The sequence below is a fragment of the Balaenoptera borealis genome (assembly GCF_965194805.1).
Source record: "Balaenoptera borealis genome assembly, chromosome: 14".
Classification (NCBI taxonomy): Eukaryota; Metazoa; Chordata; class Mammalia; order Artiodactyla; family Balaenopteridae; genus Balaenoptera; species Balaenoptera borealis.
In genome coordinates, this window is record NC_138875.1 from 75,476,376 (window position 1) to 75,502,454 (window position 26,079).

Below are 26,079 nucleotides of genomic sequence, written 5' to 3' on the forward strand. Positions count from 1 at the left end.
GTTCCTTGGGGCAGTTCTGGCAGTTTCCAGTTATATAAATGTACTTTTCTTGCATTACATATACTTAGGGTGATTCCAGTCCTGGTTTGTTCAACATAATTCCTGTTTAATATATTGCCCTGATGTTCCATTCCATTGATGCCCCTTTTTCTCTTAAAACTATCCTGGTTTGGATGATACATTTTATGATCAACCTACAACTCTTTAAAGTGAGTGAGCCTTAATAAGATCCATGGACAGGGAAAAGTGGTTTCTTTTGATCTTGAATGCCATCAACTCATAGTTTATTTTGGGTGAATCATCCAATTTTAGAGCTGGAAGCCACTCTATGGTTGGCTTATCCATTGACTCAGCCTTTGGCTTATCCATTGACTCAACCTTTCTTTTTTTTTTTTTTTAACTATTGGAATGCACATGGTTGGATATTCACATGTATAACACTCCCATGGGAATTCCCAACATGCCAGCTGTAATTCCACTCCTTTTCTCCTACCAGGAAAGCATATTGAATGCTGGCAAGAATTAAGTTGTTACAGGGATAATGTATTATCTTTAAAAAGATGAATCATTCTCGAGCCCCGGTACTCTAACCATTAGCATCAAATCAGTCATGACACAGTTCGTGACTGATTGAATTTGAGAACTGCTGATCTCATTCGAAATCCCTGCATTACATAAAAAAGTCATTTAGCCACATGGTGGCTCCATCTTCTCACCTGGAAATGGGGATGCTAAAATCTCCTTCCCTGTCTGGCTGAGTTATGGTGGAAGGCAAATGAGATAATGAATGTAAAAGCTTTGGGAAGTATAAATCCTTTGAACCAATGGAAGCCATTGTGGTGCTATCTGTAGATGGGAAGAAGCAGCCATATTTGCTAAGCATTTTCTAGAGCCACACCAGAATTTACAAAATAGCTGAATTTGCACCCATCTGGTTTGCACAGGACATTTATGAGTGAAAATTTTACCAGTGCTCCTGGGCATTATGTGAATTCTCTTTACAACTTTGCTAAGATGTCTTAGTCAAAACCCAGTGGTCGCAAGAGACAAAAATCCAACATGAATTAGCTTGAATAAATTGGCTCACATAATGAAAACATGGGAACGTCCCGGTTGGAGTTGGCCACAGGGATGGCTGGAACCCGAGACTGGAATATCGCAAGGATTCTCTGTGTCTCTCACCCATGCTGTTTTCTATGTATTGGCTTCGTTTTCTCAGAACAGCTTCTTCAGTAGGTGGGGGCATGGCTATTGAACGCTGGGCTCCCATCTTTACCTCTTTGTGATCATAGAGGAGAGATACCCTTTTCCCCTCCCTGCTCCCTCAGATTAGTTAGAAGAACCCTAGAGAGGTACTCTGATTGGCTCACCCTTGGACCAATCACTGTATTCCAGGAAATAACCTGTAAACTAAGCCCGTTAAGCCAGATGCCCACACCTCAGATCAATTACTCAAGGGCTTCTCATGTACACAGTTGCTTCAGGGATTTTTGGGAGATGGCAACTATCAGATCTGTGCCTATCATTCAGTGAAAATAAAGTCTTATAGATTGTCAAACCTTTATTCCTAATGAATCTTTTATATTCCTGGAGCTATAAATAGTAAATCCTTTCCCTTTCCTTCCAAATGCAAATATTTTGAATATTTTAATGATTGCTTTCCAAAGCCTACTTTCAGAATCACTCTTCAAAAGGTTTGTGCCAACGTATACTCCCACAAACAGATGGTGGTAGGCATTCTTGAATTGTAAACTGTCATTGATCTGTGCTGGTGGTTCTCCATTGAGGGTGATTGTGACTTCCCAGGGTATAATGGCAATGTCTGGAGACATTTTTGATCATCACAACTGGGGTGATACTACTGGCTTCTAGTGGGTAGGAGGACAGGATACTGCTAGACATCCTGCAATGCACAGATAGCAGCTCCCCACAACGAAGAATTATCTGGTCCAAAATCTCAATAGTGTTGAAGTTGAGAATTTCTGATCTATGCAAACAGACATGGTCTTTATTTTTGTATATAGAGAAGTCTCAACAAGAAGACTTGCCTCGACAGAAAAACTTTGGCAGCACACTCTATGGCTGGTCTTGGCATAGAGAGGTACACTTGAAGTCCTGTTTTCCCAATTTGGGAGGAGGGCATTGAACATGGCAGGTAAAAGTTTTCAAAGTGCCCAGCTAAACTGCTTGGAAAACTCACTCTCCCAAGCTCTGCTGGACTCTGTTTTAAAGATAGTATTTAAAACACTTTAGCAAAAAGAGGGGTAGCTCAGTATACAACTGAATGTGAGAATTACCCATGCTTGGTTTATTTCTATTCTGATCCTTGGAAAATAATAGTCATATACTATCATTAAGGAAATTTAATGCAGGACAAAATAGAATGTAAGAAAACCCCCACTAACAGGGTCTGGTCTCAGCAAGTTATACAACAGGAAATAATTTATCTTTAACTTTCAGCTTCCTGAATTTGCATCTTTCTCCATGTCACTCACTGCCTCCCTTTACCCATTGACCCCAACTACTGGTACCACTTGCTTCTTCTTTTCAGAAGTAGTAAAATGAGGCAGTAAAGAGTAAAGACTCTGGCATTGGCCCGCCTTAATTCAAAGCCTGACTCTGCTAATTACTATTGGTGCAACTTTGGGCAAATTACTTAACTAAGTTTCCTCATCTGTGAAGTAGAGATGATAATAGTGCCTCCTCATAGGGTTGTTGTGAGGGTTAAATAGTTAATATACACAAAGAACTTAGAGCAGTGCCTGGAATATAACAAGCACTGTGTAAGTGTTAGTAATATTATTTTCAATTCTCTACCACTTTATCAAAACCTGATGTTAGACCAATACCCAATATGAAGGCTTAAATGAATGGGAACAACATAGTATGGAGTGATGGTGATGGTCTTTGGGTTTAAGAACCTGAAATCTCAGGACTTCCCTGGTGGTCCAGCGGTTAAGACTCTGCACTCCCAATGCAGGGGCACGGGTTCCATCCCTGGTCAGGGAACTAGAGCCCACCTGCAGCAACCAGAGATCCTGCATGCTGCACGCTGCAACAAAGGTCCTGCGTGCTGCAGCTAAGACCCGGCACAGCCAAATAAATAAATAAATATTAAAAAAAATTTTTTTAAAAGAACCTGAAATCTCAACTGGACAGTACCCCACATACAACCCAGCCAACACATTCTCTACATACTTAAAGCTCATCCAGGAATAGAAATATCTAGAGCAGGGGTGGGCAAACGATAGTCTGAAGGCCAAAGCCAGCAAGCCTTTTGTTTTTGTAAGTAAAGTTTTTCAGAACCCAGCCACACCCATTTTTTTATGTGTCATCCAAGGTTGCTGTTGTGCTATAATGGCAGAACCGAGAATTCACAATGGCAGAGTTGAGTAGTCACAACAGAGACTGTACAACTTGCAAATCCTCAAATGTTTCATCCACCACAGAACAACTTTGCTGGCCTCTGCTCTAGACCCTTGCGACTCAAAGTAGCAGTCTGTGTAACTACAGCATCAGCATCACCTGGGGGTTGGTTAGAAATGCAGAGTCTCAGGCCCCACCCCAGACCAAGTGCATCAGAAGCTGCATCCCCAGGGAGTTTGTGTGCACAGTAAGACTGGAGGACACTATATAGAGGACACTTGCTTTGCAAGGAAGAGTAATTTATGTGACTTTCAGGGTTCCTTCTAATGCTGAGCTTCAAGTGAAGAACTTAGTTGATTCCTTTTTACTTTTTTTAAAAAATTAATTTATTTTATTTATTTATTTTTGGCTGTGTTGGGTCTTCATTGCTGCATGTGGGCTTTCTCTAGCTGCGGTGAGTGGGGGTTACTCTTCGTTGTGGTGTGCGTGCTTCTCATTGTGGTGGCTTCTCTTATTGTGGAGCACGGGCTCTAGGGTGCTTGGGCGCAGTAGTTGTGGCGCATGGGCTTAGTTGCTCCGCGGCATGTGGGATCTTCCTGGAGCAGGGATCAAACCTGTGTCCCCTGCATTGGCAGGCAGATTCTTAACTACTGTGCCACCAGGGAAGTCCCCTTTTTACTCTTTTTTAAAAATTTACTTTTAATTGAGATATAATTGACATATAAAATTATATTACTTTTAGGTGTACAACAGAATGATTTGATATATGTATACATTGTGAAATGATTACCAGAATAAGTTTAGTTAACCTCCATCACCTCACATAATTTTTTTTTTCTTGTGATGAGAAATCTAAGCAACCTTCAATTGTACAATAATACAGTATTGGTATCTTAGTTGATTCTTATTTGTCTCTCACTGATCTGAAATCTTAAACTTTGGGGGTATTACTTGAAATTAATAAATTTTGAGCTGGAAAAAACTTTAGAGATGCCATTTCTTTCTTCTCCCTCTTCTTGGTCCATTTTCATTTTCTTTGTCACTTTTCAGGGTTTATTTGCCTTCAGTGCTGGAGAACTTAGGTTTGTTTTTTTTTTTTTGCCTTCTACCCAGAATAAAACTAAAGAAGTAATATCGATTTGGTTGTAGCCAGTGAACTAGGAGTCAGATAACGTGGGTTCCAGCCTCACCTGAACTCTGCTCTTTCCCAGCGGCAAGGGCCTGTGCAGGCTGGGTCTCAGTTTCTTCACCTGCAAAATGGGAATAATTTTACGTGCTCAGCGCCTCCCTCACAGGATTGCTATGAGGACAAGTTGCAATACTGTATGTGAAAATGCTCCATCATTGGTAAAGGAGCATAAAAATGTAAGGAATTATTTATAGATTGCCTGGCATAGAGCCTTGAATACAGTAGGTGCTGCATAACTGTTGGGTAGAATTTTTTTTTTCTTGTGGGAACTGCTCCAATAACAGCCAGCAGATGGCAGCAAAAAGCAAGCTTCCCTTCAGAGGCTCCCTCTGGTCTGCTCCTGGGATTTTAGAGGAGTAACGTAACTGAAGAGTCTCCCTGATTTCTAACAAGTTCATACCCCTTCACTCACTTTCTGCCCACATTTTTTAGGGCACTAGGGACTGGGCCTGCTGGGGCCGATGGAGAAGTTGGCCCTGAGTGAACTCATCCATTTCCATTTCTCCGACTATTGCCTTTGTTCCAATGACACTCAGGTCTCCGTCACCAGCCCCATCATCTTTCTTGATGGCAGAGCTGACCATCTAGTCACTCAACAGTATCCACATAATGCATCTGGTCCAAAACTGAAACACATTGCTTTTCTCTCCAAATCTGCTTTTGCTTGTATATCCTGTTTGCACCACCATCCAACAAGTCACGAATGGAGAAACCTCAGGATCCTCTATGACCCTTTCCTCTCCTTCATTCTCCACATCCAATCAATCACCAAATCCTGCTAACACCACCGCCTGAAAAACACGGGAAAAACACAACTCCAAAGCAGATACAGACTCGTTTTTAAAACATTCACAGAAAAAACACTGAAAAACACACATCGAACTGTTTCACTGTTTGGAAGACTGGTGTTTTCTTTGTGCTTTCTGCTTTTCTTTGTTTTCTAAAATTTCTGCACTGAGCTTGTGATTCTTCTGAAATTAGAAAATTTTAAAACCTACAATAAATGTTATTTTTCTCCCGAAAGTATATGTACACACAATTGCTAGGACATCACACATCGCTCTAGTGTACTAATGTGCAAAAATAATTTGGCCGTGAGTACAATATTTTGCCAGGCATCTGTGGTGAGGCTGCACAGTGGGTCAGCTGGCACGGTGACCCTGTAAGCCCTTTGTTAAAAATGGCACTTCCTCCACACATGGCTCCCAGAAGCACTTCATTTTTGGATCCATTTATTTAATGTGGAAAAAATTTCTGCTGTAGAAATTCATTGTCATCTCAAGTTTATAGAGAAGATATTTTCTTCTCATGGAGTCGAGTGCCAATACCTCTGAAGGGAAGCAGAGAGCTGCCCGAGTCCTTCTTTCAACAAACATTTGTAGGGCGCTGACTTAATGCCCTGGGCATTGTTTTAGGAATCTGGGTTCCAGGGGTGAAGGAGACATTCAAGGTCCCTGCTCTTAAGAAGATGACATCAGATAGCTGGTAAACAGATGAACAAGATGGTTACAAAGAGTAATAATGCCAGGGTGGTGAGGGAGAAGAACTAAATCAGTAGGGGTGGCTAATTTGGGGTTGCGTGATCACCCCATAGGAGGGCACATCTGAACCAAGAAATAAACTACAGGATGGAGCTAGCCATCTGCAGAGCTGCTGATAGAGACCAGCCAGAGGGAATGGCAAGTAGGCCCTGGGGCAGGAACAAACTTGGCTTATTTGAGGAAGAAAAAGGCCAGTGTGGTTTTCGAGAGGTAAGTCAGTGAGGAGCAATGGGGCAGATGAGGGGGAGAAGGTGGACAGAGTTCAAGCAGGGTCTTGTAGTTTATTGATAGAGGTTGGATTTCACTCCAAGTTAAAAACCAACAATAGTACAATAGCTTACACGTATGTATTATGTACCTACTATGTGCAGGTACTGTTCTAAGCATTTTACAAGTATTGTTTCATTTAATCATTACAACAACCCTGTGAAGCAGGGATTATTATGACCCTTATTTTTCCCGAGAAGAAAACAGAGTCATAGAGACTTAAGTAACTCACTTCAGGTTACACAGGTAATAAGCAGCTGAGCTGGGATTTGAACTCTGGATGGAGTTCTACTTCTGTACACTGTCCAGTGAACCAGGCATATGAACTCTACATCTAATGTGACCAGAAACAAAAAGCTTGTTCCAAACCAATTCCATCTTTGCAACTGTGAGATCATCACAATAATTTGTATAAATAGTTGGAAAACTCACTTGCTTAACAAAAACATATCAAATACCTTCAATGTGCCAAGTATTGTGTGGATTGTGTGTTTTATACATTTCTATCATTTTGTCTCCTCAAAGCCAGCATCTTAAAAAAATCTGATAAATGACTTCCAGCTTCAGAACTCCACACCATCTTTCCACCCTTGTCAGCCATCGCTTAATAATGGGGGTAATGAGCAAAACAGCCAGGGAGCCAGCCCTTTTATACCAAGAGTAGGAATAATCGAAATAATCTCTTAAATTGCGATAGCTTTTAACCGTTCTCCAAAGGCTTCCCTACCTGCTATTTAACTTGATCCTCTCGACAATCCCTACTCTTTTCCAGTTGGATGTGCCCGTGTGACTTGCTTCTGACAACGAATTGTGAGCAGAAATGACAGCACAGCTTGGTGGGGCTTTGAAGAGCCAGTTCGTGATTCACCACAGCTTTTCCCTTGGTCATGACCACCAATGGCTTTCAAGATGATGGCGGCTCCATCAGCCTGAATCCCAGGGTGACTATGATGAACAGAGCCTCTTGTCAACAGAAGGTGGGCGTTTAGTGTGAGCAGGAAATAAACCTTTGCTGTATTAAGCCATTGAGATTTTGAGTTTGTTGCCTTGGTATAACCTAGGCTAGTGGTTCTCGAATTTGAGCCTGCATCAGAATCAACAAAAGACCTTGTTAAAACACAAAATGCTGGCCCCTCCCTTAGATTTTCTGATTCAGCACATCTGGGGTGGAGCCTGATAATTTGCATTTCTAACGAGTTCCTCAGGGCTGCTGCTGCTGCTGCAGGGACCATACTTTGGGAATTATTACCTCGCCTCTCTTTACCAATTCAATATTATCCCAAGGAAATATTACTCAGCTGTAAAAAAGAATGAAATAATGCTATTTGCAGCAACATGGATGGACCTAGAGATTATCATACTAAGTGAAGTAAGTCAGAAAGAGAAAGACAAATACCATATGATATTACTTATATGTGGAATCTAAAATATGATACAAATGAACTTACCTATGAAACAGAAACAGAGTCACAGATATAGAGAATGGACTTGTGGTTGCCAAGGGGGAGGTTCGGGGGGAGGGAGGGATTGGGAGTTTGGGATTAGCAGGTGAAAACTATTATATATAGGCTGGATCAACAACAAGGTCCTACTGCATAGCACAGGGAACTATATTCAATATCCTGTGATAAACCATAATGGAAAAGAATATGAAAAAGAATATATATATATAACTGAATCACTTTGCTGTACAGCAGATAATACAACACTGTAAATCAACTAAATTTCAATAAAATTTTAAAAAATATATTATCCCAAGGAAATCAAAGCTCAGGCAAAGCTTGTTCATTCCTTCATGTATTTACGAAGCCAGCTATGTGCCAGGCACTAACCTAAGTTCTGCATAATCAGTGACAAACAAAGCAGACACAATCCTTGCCCTCTTGTCTCATAAACTAGTGATTTGCTCAAGTGTACACAGCTAGTGGTGGAGCTAGCAGTTGAATCTGTGTCTTCTTACTCAAAATCCAGTATGTATTCCATTATGCAATAAGCAACATTGACAAACACCTCCTTGGTTGCTATTTATTACCCCCTTCAATATCTTCTAATAAGGACGTAACTCTTAGTTCGGGGTAATTCTCAGACCCTTTGTTTGTGGATGGGTTTGCATTTGCAAGTTTGGAGAAGGAAGCTTCAGTGGGGGTGAGGAATGTGAGGGGTCCTCAGCCCTGTGAGGAGACAGGAGAAGAAGGGAAGCCTCCCCGATGGCAGCTGCAGAAAGAGAGAAGTGAGTAAGGAAGTGCTGTCGGAACTGTGATGCGCTGTCCAGATTCCCCTTCAAGGATGAAGGACTTACTCTCCCAGCTGCTGGGCGTATTGCTGGCTGGCAGTCCTCAGCTCTCAGCTCCCTATGATGACTACCTTTCCTAAAGAGAGCCACTTCACCCAAGGTCACACCCCATTCCTATAACCAATAATTGATGGGGGACCAAAAAGCTCTGAAAGGCCAACCCAGCTCCAGAGTTCTTCACAGGGCCAGCCTTTGGGGTGACTGCATCACAACTCAACTTTTCCCAGTCCTGCTTTCCTTCCGTACCTTCCCAAAGGTTGGGGTCCCAAGAGCACTCTTTGATAAACACCTTTCATGCTAATCTTCATCTCAGAGTTTGCTTTCCAGCAACCCAACCTGTGACAGGGGATTTCAAGGTATCTGCTGTGGGGTACCTTGAATCTAAACCTTCTCCTGGTCCCTCTCAAAAGCTTTGGTGAAACTGGCATTTCTCACTCATGCTTTTGTGAGACAGCATTATAGTGGATAAAATGGTGTCCTCCCCAACCAAAAGAATTTTTTTTCATGCCTACATGGAACCTAAGAATGTGACCTTATTTGGAAGTAGAGTCTTTGCAGAGGTAACTAGTTAAGGATCTCAAGATGAAATCATTCTGGATTTAGTCTGGGCCCTAAATCCAAGGACTGGCATCTTTATAATATGAGGAGAGGATGCAGGTAGGCCCACATGCAGAAGAAGGCCACGTGAAGACAGAGGCTGAGATTGGGGTGATGTGGCCACAGGACAAGGAACACCTGGCACCACCAAAGGCTGGAAGAGGCAGGAAAGATTCTTTCCTGGAGTCTTCAGAGAGAACATGGCTCTTCAGACACCTTTATTTGGGACTTCTAGCCTCCAAAGCTGTGACAATTAAATTCCATTGTTTTAACTCTTCAGTTTGTGGTACTCTGTTATGGCAGCCTTAGGAAACTAACACAGTATTCTGTTGATGAGGAAAATGAGGTGACAGCTGACCATCGTATGAATGGAAATGAAATGTTCAGTGCTGGGCATGGAGTAGGCATTCAGTAAATGCTTGTTGAACTAAACTGAACAAAATGCTCATAAAGGGGAAGAATGTGTTTCTTAGGATAACTTCTTGATTTATTTTCTTTAGACTCTGGGCATGTGGGCATCTGCTAATATGCATAGTTGCTCATGGTATTTGAGTCTATCCATGGAACTGTGGAAGGGTCAGTATTCATTTTTGGACAATTCTAATAACTCCTTAAAATTTAGTCACTAATGAGGTCCCTGCAGGGACCTAGATTTATAATTTTAAAATGTCCCTGGCCTTTTCTTTCTTCCTTTCTTTCTTCCTTCCTTCCTTCCTTCCTTCCTTTCTTCCCTCCCTCCCTCCCTCCCTCCCTCCTTCCTTCCTTTTTTTTTTTTTTGCTCCTCCCGGCCCCTCAGGAGAACTCCAGTTCTATTTTTAGGCATCTAGGCAGGTGGATAACAGGCAATTTATATACAAAGGTTATTTAAGAGCTCTGCACAGCATTAAATGTGAGCGCCCTTGCTAGTGCTTGTCTTGTTAAGCCATAGCTGAGTCAATCACCACCACATGCTTCAGTTGGCCTTATCTGTAAAATGGAGCTCACACTTCCTTTTCATAAGTTAGCAGCAGTAAGAGAATAAAGTGAATTACCTGATCAACTCTCATAAGCTCAGCTGCGCCTCTGATCACTTTTGCAAGTCCCAAATCATTTCTGAATCCTGCAGGTTGAGTCTTTGGATCAACATAACACAGAGGAGAGTTGTGTTTATCAATGGCCAGAGATGCAAAATAAATGATTTTCTGAGCTTTATGTGGGTTGTAAGAGCCCAGAATTAGCCCCAAGACACTAGCTCTGTTTGTTCTTGCCTTATTCTTCACACTTAGGACTATAGGAACGATTTTCAAAGACTAAAGTCACAATGAAAATTTCCGGTCAATCATAAATTGGTTTTCTTGCTTAGGTAGGACACTCTAAAAGATTCCATTGGAGGATGCAGACATAGGGTTTCTATAACTGAAGGGGCTCAAGGAGGATCTGTGAATACCCCTTAAAGTGCCAAGAGAGCCTGCAGAGCTTGCTTTGGGAGTTGGGTCCTCTTCAGTGACACATGGCCTGATGTTCCTCCATCTCTTACCCACTAAAGAAGTAGCAGGTTATTCTTATAAGAGATAGTTGTCAGTGAGGGTGCTTTTGATTGCAGCCTAACTCCAGATGGCTTAAAATTACAGGCATTTTATTATCTATTTGCTCACATAACTCAATGTCTATACATAGGGCTCCCTTCAGGTAAGGCTTGATCCAGTGGCTTACAGAATGTCACCAAGCATGTCTTTCTTTCTGCCTTTCCATTCTAACTCCTATAGTATTGGCATCATCTCCAGAGTCTACCTCGTGGTCCTATGGCTGCTCTGGATTCTGCTACTTTTAGTACATCTCATATCTTCATGCCACACCATTTAGGGGAGGAAAAAATAGATCTTCTGGTATCTCTCTTTTTTTTTTTTCTTTTTCTTTTTTTCTGGTATCTCTTACATGAGTCCTGGTGTAGGGCTAGCTAACTGGAGGATGAGAAATCATGTGGAGGAGAACTGAGGCTCCTCAGATGACAGTCAGCCCCCACTACCAAATATTGAGTGAGACCATCTTGATCTTGTAGCCCAGCCCAGCCAAACTTCTAGCAACCCAGGAGTATTGCTTGCTGGTCCCATCAATATGTAGAAAGACAGCATCTCTAATGCAACTTAAACTTAGATTAAAGAAGGTTGGACATTGTGTTTATACTTGGAAAATAACAACTACTAACTCATATAGAACATTTTTAATGTACCAGGCACTATGTTGCCTTTACATAGCATTTCTCCTTACAACAGTCCTGTGACATAGGTGCTGTATATTAGCTCCTTTTTATAGATGATGAAACTGAGGCACTGAGAGATGAACTGACTTGTTCAGAGTCATACAGCTTGTAAGAGCCCCCGTTGCACAACCCTGGGGAAATGGAAGGGAAATCATTCACGTGGACTGCAGCGCTGGAATTTTCCTTCAGGGGGCACAATTCACATTGCATTCTATGTGTACATGCTGTCCAACCTTGTGCTTTTTTACTCATTATTCTGTACTGTACTGACTCCAACTGCCTGTTCTGGATGCACAAATTAGGCCAACAGAACCTTTGAGAGACGAAGGATACAAAATAGCGTGACATTAGCCATCAGTGCCGTGCTGGGGATCTGAAGTCTTGGAAGTTGTCCACAGCCAGGGAACTTAGCAAGGGGGTGGGAACCAGTCGGCAAGCATTAGATGGAACCCTGAAGCTGCAGCTGGGGACCCAGGTAAGACTATGTGTCAATCTAGGCTGGTATGCAGAGACTAGAAAGGCAGAAACTTTCCAAGGCAAAAAGAAGGGAAGTGGTCAAGACTGGGTGGCTGGTTGGAAGCTAGAAAATACACTGATAGAGGCAGACAGCAAAAGTCCCTGTGCCTTTGCTGCAAACTCGGGCACTCTCTCTCCCAGACTGGTTTGGTGGGTGCCAGTCCCAGGAGTATCCATCATTGGGAGCAACAAAGAGGGTGAACTTGAGAGGTACCACTGACATAAAGAAAGCAAGTACCCAAAGCCAGGAAATGTATACCTATAGTTAGGTATGAAGATGTGTTTTTCCCCCCTCTCTCTCCTTCTGTCTCTCTGTCTCTGTCTCTCTGTCAGTTTCTTAGTCCAGGCCCTGAACCTTGGCAATAATAGGAATCCATATTTGCACCTCACTGGAGGAACATGCCAGAGACTTGAATGCCTTCCATCCAAGTTACGAGTCCACAGGATCAGCACGATCTCAGGAACCTGAACCACAGGGCAAGTTTGAACAGGGGTCTACTCTTTATAAAGCTGTTAGGGAGGCTTATTAGCATGTCTGAGGTTCTGCCAAAGGTTTGTAATAAAAACACAATGGAAGGACACAAGAAGTTTTAGGGAGATTATTTTCTATAACAAAACACTCTTCTAAACAGACCCCACTGGTTTATATTCCATTCCAGGACTTGATTCCCTTTTGCAAGTGCAAAGGTCTCTATGCCATGTTCTACTGAGTCAGGTAAGAAAATAACTGTCAACTCCACATTCTTAGGTGCAGGAAACTTAGTTTTTTTTTTGCTGACAACTCGAATAATGCATGCTCATTATTAAAAATAATCAGATGTGGCCAGGTGTGGCAAGGCCCCCAACGGTAACCAGAGCTCTCACCCTTGGTCCACACTGAGGCTGCATTCAGTGTTTAAATGCAATGCTAGGAGACCAGTTCCAGTCTGCTATACATGATGGAGCGATAAAGTTTTACTGAAGATTTTTTGGAGAAGGTGTGGAAGAAGAGTGACATTGCATACCACATGGCAAACATCACAGCAATTCCCTTTAAACATCTATATTCCACTGGAATTTCCTCTCTAAATATCAGCCTCCTGGTACTTCTCTGGTGGTCCAGTGAGCAAGACTAAGAGCTGTGGTGCTCCAAGGACAATGGTGCTTCAAGGACAAAGGACGACCCTGCCTGAAAAGGTTTCAGGGTCACACCCCCTACTGGACTCTTAATCACCCTCCCTACCATGTTGAGATGGTTACGAAATTCCTGAGCCCACCTGGGCGATGGGACCTGTCCCAAATAAGGAAAGGCATCTGCCCTGTCCCAATCCCACTCTATAGAAGGAAGGTATATGTGCCTCGACCAATCAGTAAATGAAATTTTCACCTCGGACCATTCCTTTGTTCTCTGGCTATAAAAACTGACTAATAGCACATGTTCGGAATAGGAAGTCAGCCCACTGTTCTGGCAGCGACCCTTCCCTCTAATAAATTATATCTTCTTTACATTCTGCCTTGTGTCTAGAAATTCTTTTCCAACCCGGATTTGGACCACGACACGCGCCCCCAATGCAGGGGGCCCGGGTTCGATCCCTGGTCAGGGAACTAGATCTCGCACGCGTGCCGCAACTAAGTCCACATGCCACAACTAAGAAGCCAGCATGCTGCAACTAAAGATGCCACATGCCGCAACTAAGACCTGGCGCAGCCAAAAAAAAAAAAAAAATCAGCCTCCTGTCCCCCATCCCCTTCTCCTTCCCTGTCTCTGTCTTTGTTCCCCATCAAAACATAAATTCCCCTCAATGGTCTGGAAGAACTCAGTTCTGGCTCTCAACTTGCCTATCCCACTCAAAAAGAGAAAAGCTCAGTAGATGGCTGATTGTACTCTGACCCTTTTGAAAAAGAAAGCAGCTCAATATCCAATTATTTGTCAAGAATGGCTGGGAATGGGCACTGGAGCTAGCTTTCTCAGGCTTGAGAGACCTAATTGCGTGTTTTTCTTCTCAGTTGCACATTCAACGAAATCATGGTGGTAGCTTGAAACGGGCTGTGGTTGTAGCATTTACAGCACAGAAATTGGCGAACACTGTAAATCACCACCTCCCCCTCCACCCCAGAAGCTAGTTCTTAAGCATTTACCAGCACACAACTGGACCCACTCTACAAGATATATATAAAAGTTTTTACCAAACAAAATTAGGTCTTGTTCTGTGGAAGGCAGTGCAAGGGGGTGGGGTTAGGGTAGAAGATAACTTTTGACGTCAAGAAAATAAAAGATTTCTCCATATAGTGACATGTATAATATATATTGTTAAAGAGAAAAACCACTGGCCCCAAATGGCATCACTTGTGCTAGTGCCCATGGTACCAAACTTAGATTTCATACTTAATCTAATTGCAGTTTTGACCTTCACCAGAAATGCAATCTTAATTAACCAGTTAGGAATTTTCTGGTCAGCACCAATGTGGTAATCTGTCACGTGGGTCCTCTCCATTCCCCCCACCCTCACTCCTGCCCCAGGGGATGGGGAGGAAATCTGCATGATAATATCTTTGCCTGTTACCTCTCTCCAAAAAGATATCCTGGCCTGAAAATAATCCTTATTTTCTTCTGCTAAGAGCTCCCTTGCCCCACCCTTCTTCCTATAAAAATGTTCCATTTTGTACAACCCCTAGGAGTGCCCTTCTAGTTGCTAGATAAAATGCTGGTTACTGAATTGTTGAAACCAGCCAATTAGATCTTCAAATTTACTAGGTTGAATTTTAGTTTTTCAACAATATAGAAAGTTTAACTGCCATTTCTTTCCCCTCTCACAGCTTGCATTCTCCCCAGATAACCACTGTTAAATTTTGTATATACTTTCCTCATTTTTTTCCCAAGCATCCAAAATATTCTTGTAATTTGTATGGGATTATGCTATACAGCCTGTTGCTGTCTTACTTGTTTTTACTTTAATCTAACAAGGTATCTTGGATGTTTTTCTTTGTGCACATAGAGTCAATTTTTAAAAGTGGATGCACAGTATTCAATTGTGTGGCTCTAGATATGGAAAGTAATGGGAAGGGCGTTTGAAGGGGAAATTAAGCAGCTGGTCTTGGCCCAGTTTACAGTTGAGAATTATCCACTGCATGGGCTCTCCCTGTGCGTGGCCTTTAAGCAGGGTTTCTCAGCTTTGGCACTACTGACATTTGGGCCAGTTAATTCTCTATGATGGGGGGCCTGGCCTGTGCAACAGCAGGAGTTAGTACCACCCTCAGGTCCAAAGGTGCAAGCCCGGGCTCCAGTTATAACTACAGCACAACACACAACTCCAAAACTGCGTGCCTGTCAGCAGCGACAGCAATGATCTTACTCATGAATCTGCAGTATGGGGACAGGATGGCTGTTTGTGCCACTGAGGTGGGTCTCAGGCGGGGAGCCGGAATCACCTGAAGGCTCGCTCACACCTGCATGGGGGCAGAAGGGAGCTGAGCTCCCGGAGCCTCTCTCTGTGTCTCTGTGGTTTCCCACCTGGTCTCTCCAGCATGGCAGCTTCCGGGTAGCTGGACTTCTTACCTGGAGGCTCAGGGCTGCAAAGGTGTGTGTTCTGAGGGGAGAGGGCCAGGCGGGAGCTGATCACCTTTTCTGTCCTCGTCTCGGGAGTCACTCAGCACCGCTTCCACCTGCATTGTAATTGTTAGAAGTGAGATGCTTCCAGGGGTGAAGGATTAGACTCTTCCTTTTGTGGCAGGAGTGTCAAAAACTTGCAGACTTGTTTTAAAACCACCTCAGGGAAGGAGTAATTACCAGAACCCAGACATGGTTGCTAGGTAGAGAGGGCTACCTGACCAAAGCTGTGGCCCTCGGGAGAGGAATATCCCTCAGTATTCTGCTGAGAGGGAGGTGGGGAATTAATAAGCAGGCCCCCTTCCCACCACCTGCTGGTGTCCAAGTTGGCTGAGCCCGACTGAGCCAGAGGGCAAGGGAGCTGGTGGATGCAGCCCATGCAGGCTCCCGGGCACATGGGAGGGGTGGGGAGTGCTTCTGAAGGGGTCAGCAGAAGACGCCCAGCACAGAATACACCCTAGCGGTCAGTTTTCTTAGCGCCGACTTCATCCCTTCTGTAGCTCTTTCAGTCTGGACAACGTGCTAGTCCATCCGGAAACGGCCGAGGTGCTTGCCGTCCTTGACTGGGAACTCACTACCTCAGGCGACTCCCTTGCCGATGTGGCCTCCAGCTGCCTGGCTCACTACCTGCGGTCCAGCTTTGCCATTCAGCCAGGTAGGAACTGCCGCTGGGGGAGTGAGGGATGCAGCCAGCGCTCTTCTCAAAGCATAGGACAAACTCGGCTAAGCCACTATTTCCCAATTTTTGTTATGGTTTTGCAATAAAAGATAACCAAGAACATTTAAGTAAACAGAATGGCTGCTAAGTCCAAATGGTGATGAAGAGGTCTGATTGCCTGTAGGCTTTTTCTAGTGGGCTGATGAGTTTTCACTGCCTTCTGCTCCAGTGCCTGGGGATAGATGGATTGATTCTGTCATTAAGAATTATCCATTCTAGGGACTTCCCTCGTGGTCCAGTGGTAAGGATCCACCTTACAAGGCAGGGGACGCAGGTTCAATCCCTGGTCAGGGGACTAAAATCCCACATGCCGTGGGGCAACTAAGCCCACGTGCCACAACTACTGAGCTCATGCGCCTCAACTAGAGAGCCTGTGTGCCGCAAATTACAGTGCCCACACGCTCTGGAACCTGCACGCCACAATTACAGAGGCCACGTGCCCTGGAGCCTGCGTGCCACAACTACAGAAGAGAAAACCTGCATGCCACAACTAGAGAGAGGCCCACGTGCCGCAATGAAAGATCCCACATGCCTCAACAAAGATCCTGCGTGCTGCAACTAAGACCCGATGCAACTAAAAATAAATACAAATAAATAAATAAATAAAAAATAAATCTTAAAAAAAAAAAGAATTATCCATTCTATGGATAAAGAAGATGTGGTACATATATACAATGGAATACTACTCAGCCATAAAAAAAGAATGAAATAATGCCATTTGCAGCAACATGGATGAACCTAGAGATTATCATACTAAGTGAAGTAAGTCAGAAAGGGAAAGACAAATGTTATATGACATCACTTATATGTGGAATCTAAAATATGACACAAATGAACTTATTGACGAAACAGAAACAGACTCACAGACATACAGAACGGACTTGTGGTTGCCAAGGGGGAGGGGTATGGGGGAGGGATTCATTGGGAGTTTGGGGTTAGCAGATGCAAACTACTATATATAGGATGGATAAATAACAAGGTCCTACTGTATAGCACAGGGAACTATATTCAATATCCCGTGATACAGCGAAGGAAAACATAAACAAGACGAAAAGACAACCGTCAGAATGGGAGAAAATATTTGTAAATGAAGCAACTGACAAAGGATTAATCTCTAAAATTTACAAGCAGCTCATGCAGCTCAATATCAAAAAGACAAACAACCCAATCTAAAAATGGGCAGAAGACCTAAATAGACATTTCTCCAAAGAAGATATACAGATTGCCAACAAACAAATGAAAGAATGCTCAACATCATTAATCATTAGAGTAATGCAAATCAAAACTACAATGAGGTATCACCTAACACCAGTCAGGATGGCCATCATCAAAAAATCTACAAAAAATAAATGCTGGAGAGGGTGTGGAGAAAAGGGAACCCTCTTGCACTGTTGGTGGGAATGTAAACTGCTACAGCCACTATGGAGAACAGTATGGAGGTTCCTTAAAAAACTAAAATTAGAACTACCATACGACCCAGCAATCCCACTACTGGGCATATACCCTGAGAAAACCATAATTCAAAAAGAATCATGTACCACAATGGTCATTGCAGCTCTATTTACAATAGCCAGGACATGGAAGCAACCTAAATGTCCATCCACAGACGAATGGATAAAGAAGATGTGGCATATATATGCGATGGAATATTACTCAGCCATAAAAAGAAACAAAATTGAGTTATTTGTAGTGAGGTGGATGGACCTAGAGTCTGTCATACAGAGTGAAGTAAGTCAGAAAGAGAAAAACAAATACCGTATGCTAACACATATATATGGAATCTAAAAAAAAAAAAAAAAGTTCTGAAGAAACGAGGGGCAGGACAGGAATAAAGACACAGACGTAGACAATGGACTTGAGGACACTGGGAGGGGGAAGGGTAAGCTGGGACGAAGTGAGAGAGTGGCATGGACATATATACACTACCAAATGTAAAACAGATAGCTAGTGGGAAGCAGCTGCATAGCACAGGGAGATCTGCTCGGTGCTTTGTGACCACCTAGAGGGGGTGGGATAGAGAGGATGGGAGGGAGATGGAAGAGGGAGGAGATATGGGGATATATGTATATGTGTAGCTGATTCACTTTGTTATAAAGCAGAAACTAACACACCATTGTAAAGCAATTATAAAAAAAAAATCCTGTGATAAACCATAATGGAAAAGAATATGAAAAAGAATGTATATATGTACATGTACAACGTATAACTGAATCACTTTGCTGTACAGTAGAAATTAACACAACACTGTAAATCAACTATACTTCAATAAAATTAAAAAGAAATTATCCATTCTGGGTCAATTATATCTCAGTTTAAAAAAAGAATTATGCATTCTATAGAATCTCTATACCAATAAACCCCGCTAGATTGTCCTCAATTTGCCTATCAGGAAGTCCTTTGACAGTTTCCAAGATCCTGTGAGCCAGGGATCACCCTTCTGCTTTTTCTCCTTTTCAGATCTTTAACTGTTCTGCTCCAGACACAGGCAGCTGCTGGTGCGATGCGGCACCGAGGAGCAGAAGGCCCGCTGGCTGATTCCGTTGCTCGAGGGAAAGGCCCGCTCCTGTTTTGCTATGACTGAGCCCCAGGTACCTTGCTTAGGTCACTCACAGGCACTCTTTCTCTTCAGGCCAGACCCTCACCTGACCCCATCTGGGTTCTGCCATCAGGGACTGTGGGACACTTGCCATCTCTAATCAGAATGTGCTCTCACTCAGGTTGCCTCCTCAGGTGCCACCAACATTGAGTCTTCCATCCGAGAGGAGGATGGCTTCTATGTCATAAATGGTCACAAGTGGTGGATCTCAGGTATTTGGCCTGAAATTCATTTTTCAATTACACTTATGTGGGTCTGCATTGATAAGCATGTCTTCTCTGCCCTGCTGTTGTCTGAGAAACTGTGGGAGGGACAAGCTTCATTTCCAGTTGACACAAAAAAATCTTGTCTCTGCTCCCAGAAGAGGCAATAAACCCTGGGAGAATCAGAGGTTCTATGTCGGTCACCCGGTGACCTCACATGTGACAGTTCTAGGAATCTCTCCTTCACTCCCAACTCTCTTGTTCTGCCGTGGGCATCTCCCTTTGGAAAGGCAGGAGGTCACTTCCTCACTGGCGCCCCCTCTGCTGTGAGGTCAGAAGGGCTGGTGATAATCCTGTCGTTCACTAGGCATTAACTCTGCAGGGCCCTGCATATGTGCTGTGCGGACCTCACCTCACTGAGTCCCCTGCCTCCCTGGAAGGTCCGTGTTATTATCCCCATGTTATGGAGAAGGAAACTAGGACAGAGAAGTGACTTGAGTCACTTGCCTAAGGTACTAGCCCCCCACTAGCAAGTAGGGAACCCAGAGTTCAAGGCTGGCCTGATTCTGGATTATACCCAAAGCCATTATATTTCCACTGCCTGTTGGAACAAAGCAGAACAGGCTGCCAGTGATAAAGAAGCAGTTTTGAGCCTCTTGTCCTGAAATTATATTTTCAACTCAATGTGGTGCTTTTTTAAAAAAAGTGCTCTTATGGTGTTGGATTCCTTCCTCACTGGGACAAAAACCAATTGTTCTTATAGCTGGTAAAGGGCCTGCATGTCCCCATCTGATCACGGGAAGTCTTAAAGGACCCTGTCTGCTTGATGGTTTCGGCTTCCCTGGGCCAGGACCGCATCTATGAAGAGATCTGATGGCCCTGGTGTCAGATGATGGGGTCTCTCTCCTTTCCTGGCAGGTATCCTGGATCCTCGCTGTCAGCTCTGCGTGTTTATGCGAAAAACGACTCACACCACCAGCAGCAGTCCATGTTCCTGGTTCCCATGGATACTCGGGATAAAAATCATCCAGTCTCTGACGGTGTATGGGCTGGAGGACGCACCAGGTTGGCCCTCCAGGGGCGGCTCTCCTCTCTGTGTGCGTCTGGGTCTGAGCCTGCAGAAAAGGCTTTGGGCAGCCCTTGATCCAGCACAGGGAGTAACACCTGTAAGGGTATGACGACATTTGGAAGGTCACATGCTCCTGCATTTCAATTCCATCCATGAGTATCAACAACCCAGGCAAATTTCAGACAGGATTTTATACTTTTTTTTTCTCTTCTAAGCTTAGAAAATAAACAGGTTTCTGCAAGGCAAGGAGGCCACAGAGGACAGAGCAGGAGGCAGGAAGTGCCCTCCAGACCTTCTCTTCTAGACCTCAGGATGGACAGCCGACCTCCAGGCCCAGAAGTCCTCTCACAGGGGCTCTTTCTCTTTGCTCACGATGTTCACATTTTGCCTTCAGTGTTTCTGTAGGATCACTGCATTGTTAGAGTCACATACTGCTAGGCAGTTTCAGCTTAAGGCAGAAGCATGTTTTATAAAAGGAATGGCAAACTATCCATTTGATATTGTAAATCTGTGATTTATTTTTCATCTTTAGTAGGCTCCTTTCTGCCCTCCCTCCCCCTTCAACCATGTCCATTAGAAGCCTACAAAAGGGCAGGAATATTGCCGTAGATGGCCTGTCTGAAGCGAGGGATAACACATCCGAGGAAAATGGGTAGGCGATTTGCTCAGGGGAAACCTTTGGGTCTTTCAAGTGGCCACAGTGAAGTCCTGTTCAAGCAGGTGCGCGTGCCCAAGGAGAACATGGTCCTGGGTCCCGGCCCAGGTTTTGAGATCCTCCAGGGCCGACTGGGTTCCGGCAGGATCCATCACTGCATGCTGCCGATCGGGTACTCAGAAAGGGTGCTAATGCTCATGAAGGCCCGTCTCTGTCCCAGAACCACCGTCTGTTTTCTTATCAGACTTCAAATCCTAACTGTTTTCTGAGAGCAGACTTAGCAGGTGAAACAAGGTGATGTTCTTTCAAGAAGCTGTGTCCCTGTCTTTGCTTTGCATCTGCTACTTAGCTGAAGTTTGAAATGTAGAGAATAGGCCTCACTCTGTCGAGGTGACCAGAAGGAAAAGGCCAGGCTCTGTGGCAGCAGCGGGCAAGGTTCCAAGATCCACAGAGTCATGGCCTACTGAGGACCATTCCTTCTACCAGGTCATCTTTAAAAATCAGATACCTGGGAGAGCCTGGGGTTCCAGCATCCAGTCCTGCACCACCCTCCTCTCCTACATGTCCTAAAAACGTTGTTCTTCTGTGACCCCCTCAAAGGTTGGAAGCCCACACAAAAGAAACCTCTTGCTGGGAACGGCAATTCAAATCAGTTGTATTGATTTCACAAAGATGAAGCAAACCGTTGAGACCAAACAAATATTTCACAAGACACTCTGTACAAAGAACAGAAGTGGTCCAGTGTGTTTGGATTACTGAGCAAACCTGAGATTCACACCCTTTTGAGTTGAGACCAACCGTGTTTTTTTTTTTTTTCTTTGAAAAGAAAATGCTCCTCTCTAAGGGCTCAGGTATAGTATATAGTACTCCACTCCCATCCTGCAGAGAAGTTTGACCATACGTGTCAGAAGTCTTAGACGGTGCCATAGTATTCACGTGGCTATTCCACTCACAGGACTTGGTCACAAGGAGTAATTAGATTTGATACTAGGAGGCTCACCACAGCCGTGATTATAATATGTTGGAAACAACCTATAAGGTTAACAATCGGAGCCTAGTCTAGATAACGGTGATATGGGCATGCAGTGAAATTCCAAAATGATGCTATAGAAATCTATTTCTTTATTTCTTCTTCTTCTTTTTTTTTTTTTGGGGTGTGCCACGTGGCATACAGGGATCTTAGTTCCCCAACCAGGGATGGAACCTGTGCCCCTGCAGTGGAAGCGTAGAGTCCTAACCACTGGACCGCCAGGGAATTCCCTAGAAATCTATTTCTTAATATAGAGAGAGATGCTCTTAAATGAAAAAAAAAAAAAAAAAGCAGGCTACAAAGCATTATATAGAGTATGACTCCATTTTTGGTAAAAAGTGCAGATGTATGTGTATGCATGTACAAAAAGTGTAGAAGGGTATCCACCAAATATTAAGTGTAAGTGACTAGATGATGGGATACCGGGTGTTTGTATTTTCTTTTTTTGTCTGCAAATGTGTACTATTTCTGCCATGAGATATATTATTTGTGTCAAAACTATTTTTAGTTTAAAAAGCGGGGGGAGAAGGATCCCTTATAACCTTTTCTGATCACTTATGGCTTTCAAAGACTGTAGAATCCCCATTGCAATAACGGTTGGCAACAAGGGGGCTCTGGCAGCCACTTTGCTCCCGAGGGCGTCCTCCTGGCCTGTGTGAGGCGCCCACAGTCACTGCCTAGTTCCCAGAGTAGCCCTGGGCCAGAGGCGGCTCAGATCAAGCACTGTCGCTGCCTGCCAGCCGAGCCTGCCCAGAAGGGGCTGGATGGCTGGAGTAAAGGGGTTCCCGGAAGTAATTTGTGCAGCCACCACGTTGACCAGCTCCGCAGTGCCCACGAACTTTGTCTGCGTCTGGCTCTTCTCCCTGGAAGCTTCCAGTGGCTGGAGAGCTGGCAAAGTGACAAATGCTGCATGGTCCCGCTTCTGCCCCCCTTCCCCTCCAGCCCTCTCCTGTGTGCTTCCACCTACCTCCTCTGCAGGGCACAGCCCCGAGCCTCCCGTCCTGTCTCCTGTGTCTGCAGGCGAAGTCCCGAGTGGCCTTCACGAAGCCCCTGGTAGAGCAGGGCACCGTCCTGGCCGACATTGCCCAGTCCCGCGTGGAGATCGAGCAGGCCCAGCTGCTGGTGCTGAAAGCTGCCCACCTCCTGGACGGGGCGGGAAGGAGGTAGCAGGCCGAGGGGCCTCACAGAGGACAGGTCCTGAGGTCACGGTGAGGGATTGAATCTGTAGACTCGGACTCTTCCCTCCCCATTCAGCAAACCACAGAGAAAGCGCTTGGCTCCTTGACATAAATAACTTTGACCAACTCTCCTTGGGACTGCTTGGGCAGCTTTTCAAAAATGGAAAAGGTACAATAAAAAAGGACTGAACTTTCTGTTTTATTGACCCGATGAATTTCGGGGTCCAAGACAGCGGGCCTGACAGGGCCACACGCCCCCCGGCCTCAGCTACAGCCCCGCCTGGACTTCCAGGCATCAGGCAAACTAAGAGTAAACAAGGGAATTAGCCAAAAGAGAAGCTTTACTTTCAGGTGTGACTTTTTTCCTTAAACGGCTCTTCTGAGGGCCTCTATCTCCAGGCACGATGATGCCACGCTGACCCCTGCCTCCTCCAGCTCTCCATGGGGCCTCCACCCTTCAGCCGAGAGGCCTCGGTAAGGGGGTGGGGGGTGGTGACCCAGACTCAAGTTCCCAGTTTCTTGGTTCTCTAGTGCCAGCTTTGAGGGCTATAAGGGGCTTCGCTCGAATGCCCACAATCATGGTAGATCCTCACAGCTCAATTCCTCAGAGTCCTGGCTGGCCTTGGTCCAATGTCCAGTTGGAAACAGAGTGGCCATGACCCTGAACAAAGCACAAGCCAGACTACACGCCCACTCACATTGCACAACATCCTGAGTCATCCTCCTAGTCACCACCGCCTCCCCCTCCACCCTCCTTGGTGCTGGACACACACTGTACACGAGGCACGGCTGCCTGCTGGAGCTTGTGGTCCAGCGGGACCTCAGGTTCTGTTCTGAGCTGTAGTTTCCACTCTTCCCTGTGAAACTGATCATTCTTCCAAGCGTTCGGCCCTCGGGTCTGCCCTCCTAGCCACACTCCCTCTTCCTTGCAGGCTGCAGGTTTGGATATTGCCATGATTAAAATGGTGGCCCCATCCATGGCGAACCGAGTGATCGATCATTCTATTCTGGTGAGCACAGACAGCGGATCGGTGGTTCCATTGAATCATTTACAACAGATGCAAAACTCCCTCTCCTTCAGCTGCCCTTTGCGCACACTCACCACACGTGACTTTCCTTTTCCTCCTCAGAACAATGCTATGAAGGGTCCTATTCCCTCCTCTATTTTGAATATGTGGAAACAGAGCTCAGAAAAGTGAAGTGACTTGTCCAAGGTCACTCAGCTTGCAAGGAGCTGAGCTCAGATTTGGGGAACCTAGGTCCTTCTTTCAGCAGGCCCAGCCTCCTAACCATGCAGGGATGCCTCCTTCCCAAATCTCAATCCCTGGCCCCAACAGAGGGATTTCCCGATGGCAGAAGTCACCTAGCAGAGCAGACATGGGGAGTCTGGCACCCCTGGGATGGCAAGTGAGGGCCCACCTGAAGTCTTCCAGAACATCGTTATCACACAGGTGTCAGGGGACATGCTCGGGAAGGTGGCTGTTATGAGCTGTTCTGAGATCTTAGGAGCAGGCACTTGTTCCTGGGCCTCTCGGGGACGAGGGCTCACCCAGGGCTTCCCCCCATCCCGCCCTGTGTCTGCCAGGCCTTCGGAGCAGCAGGGCTGAGCAACAACTACCCACTGGGTCAGTTCTTCACCTGGGCCCGAGCCCTGCACTTTGCCCTGATGAGGTACCCAGGGCGGCGGTGGCCAAGATGGAGCTGAAGCGCTGCATTTAGACCCACAGGCCTGCAGGAGCCCAGTCGTCCCTGCAGGGCCTGCAGTGCCTAAAACTTTAAATGATGTGCTTTGAAAGTCCTGATATGTGTGATACTTGCACCCTGCCTGGCAGGTCTGTCCTTATTCACCCTTACTGTGAACTCAGCCTTGGTGGGTCCCCACAGAAGACGCTTCTGTGAGAAGCCTGGAGTTGCCTGTTTCAGGCAAGGAGGCAGGGGATTAGCCGAGAGCTGAGTGGGTTTCAGGACAGAGGGTGGAGAGCTGGTCTTCAGTCCAGGCGCCCGGCTGGGCAGCCAGGCCCCCTTCTCTCTGGCTGTGGTGCTTAAAGGCTGTGGGACTCTGCACGAATATTAGGAGTCCTGCTGGGGTGGTGTGCCTGTGCTTGCTCTCAATATGGGGCCTCCTGCTCCGCGCCTCCCCACCCCCTCTCCCAGCTGATGGCTGCAGCCTACAGACCCAGGGTGGGAGTGCTCCTGGGAAAAAGGAATGAAACCCAAATCATGAAGCCACTGCCATCTGGTTTTCTTCCTTTGAATGTCTAAAATACAGAACACTGAGATCTTATTTTGCAAAGGAACTCTGGGAACACAAAAGAACAAGAAAATATACCTCAGAGATGTCACGAATGTTCAATGTCATACAAAAAGAATGGAGAAAAAAGGCTCACACTTCAGCCCCTGTCTCAGTACATCAGTTGCCTCCTCGTACTTGAGTTTACTTGGGATCCTGCCCAGTGCGTCGGCCCACTTGTATGCATGGGGGGCACAGACGCGGTGACCCCTGGTAGGTCCTGAATCGGCTGCCTCACTGCTGCTCATGTAAAGGTCAGCAAAGGACCATGGCTTTCTGGTGTGTGAGGGCCACTCCTCCATCTGCTCTATAGTCAGAATGTTCTGGGGGGAGGGGAGGTGGTGGGCAATATGCCATTACAATTCAGAGAGCAGTATTCTTCCCTCGGAGAAAGGCGGACATGCTTGCTCACCTGAGGTCCGAGCTCTTCAAGGAATGGGTGTCCCATGAACCCAGGTGGCAGGCAGAGATAAGCCACTGGCTGTTAGGACCTGGACTGCTAATCTCATGATTTGGGATGATGTAGCCAACAGCTGCCCATTTCAGGTCAGACCAGATGGGCAGGGACCGTCATCCCCTTGTCTGCTGCACTGCAGACTTGACCTCTTCGAGGGACCTGCTTTACTGGAGAGAGCGCCCACCTGCTGCAGCCAGGACAATTGGCCTTCAGGGTACCGCAGAGTCATGGGGGTGTTGTGAAAGGGCTTCCCAGATATTCTTGCCCCAGTGGTCTGGGGAGACAAGTC

At 45.3% G+C, this 26,079-nt stretch overlaps 1 protein-coding gene and 1 pseudogene across 2 annotated transcripts in view; one reads left to right on the forward strand and one right to left on the reverse strand.

The window, feature by feature from the left end:
* LOC309610634 (small ribosomal subunit protein eS27-like pseudogene) overlaps window positions 1-16,099 on the reverse strand; it is a 45,363-nt pseudogene extending 29,264 nt beyond the window's left edge. Inside the window, exon 1 of the transcript XR_014249739.1 lies at window positions 15,341-16,099. The product of XR_014249739.1 is annotated as a small ribosomal subunit protein eS27-like pseudogene (transcript). The remainder of the gene's footprint in view (window positions 1-15,340) is intronic.
* A 2,727-nt stretch (window positions 16,100-18,826) lies between these two features.
* LOC309610628 (acyl-CoA dehydrogenase family member 10-like) lies at window positions 18,827-25,268 on the forward strand. The gene is made up of 5 exons (XM_082353715.1): window positions 18,827-18,900; window positions 19,030-19,120; window positions 20,030-20,176; window positions 22,886-23,073; window positions 23,976-25,268. The coding sequence occupies exons 1-5, from the start codon at window positions 18,886-18,888 to the stop codon at window positions 24,240-24,242; spliced, it is 708 nt and encodes a 235-aa protein (XP_082209841.1). The 5' UTR covers window positions 18,827-18,885; the 3' UTR covers window positions 24,243-25,268.
* Window positions 25,269-26,079: the final 811 nt, after the last annotated feature.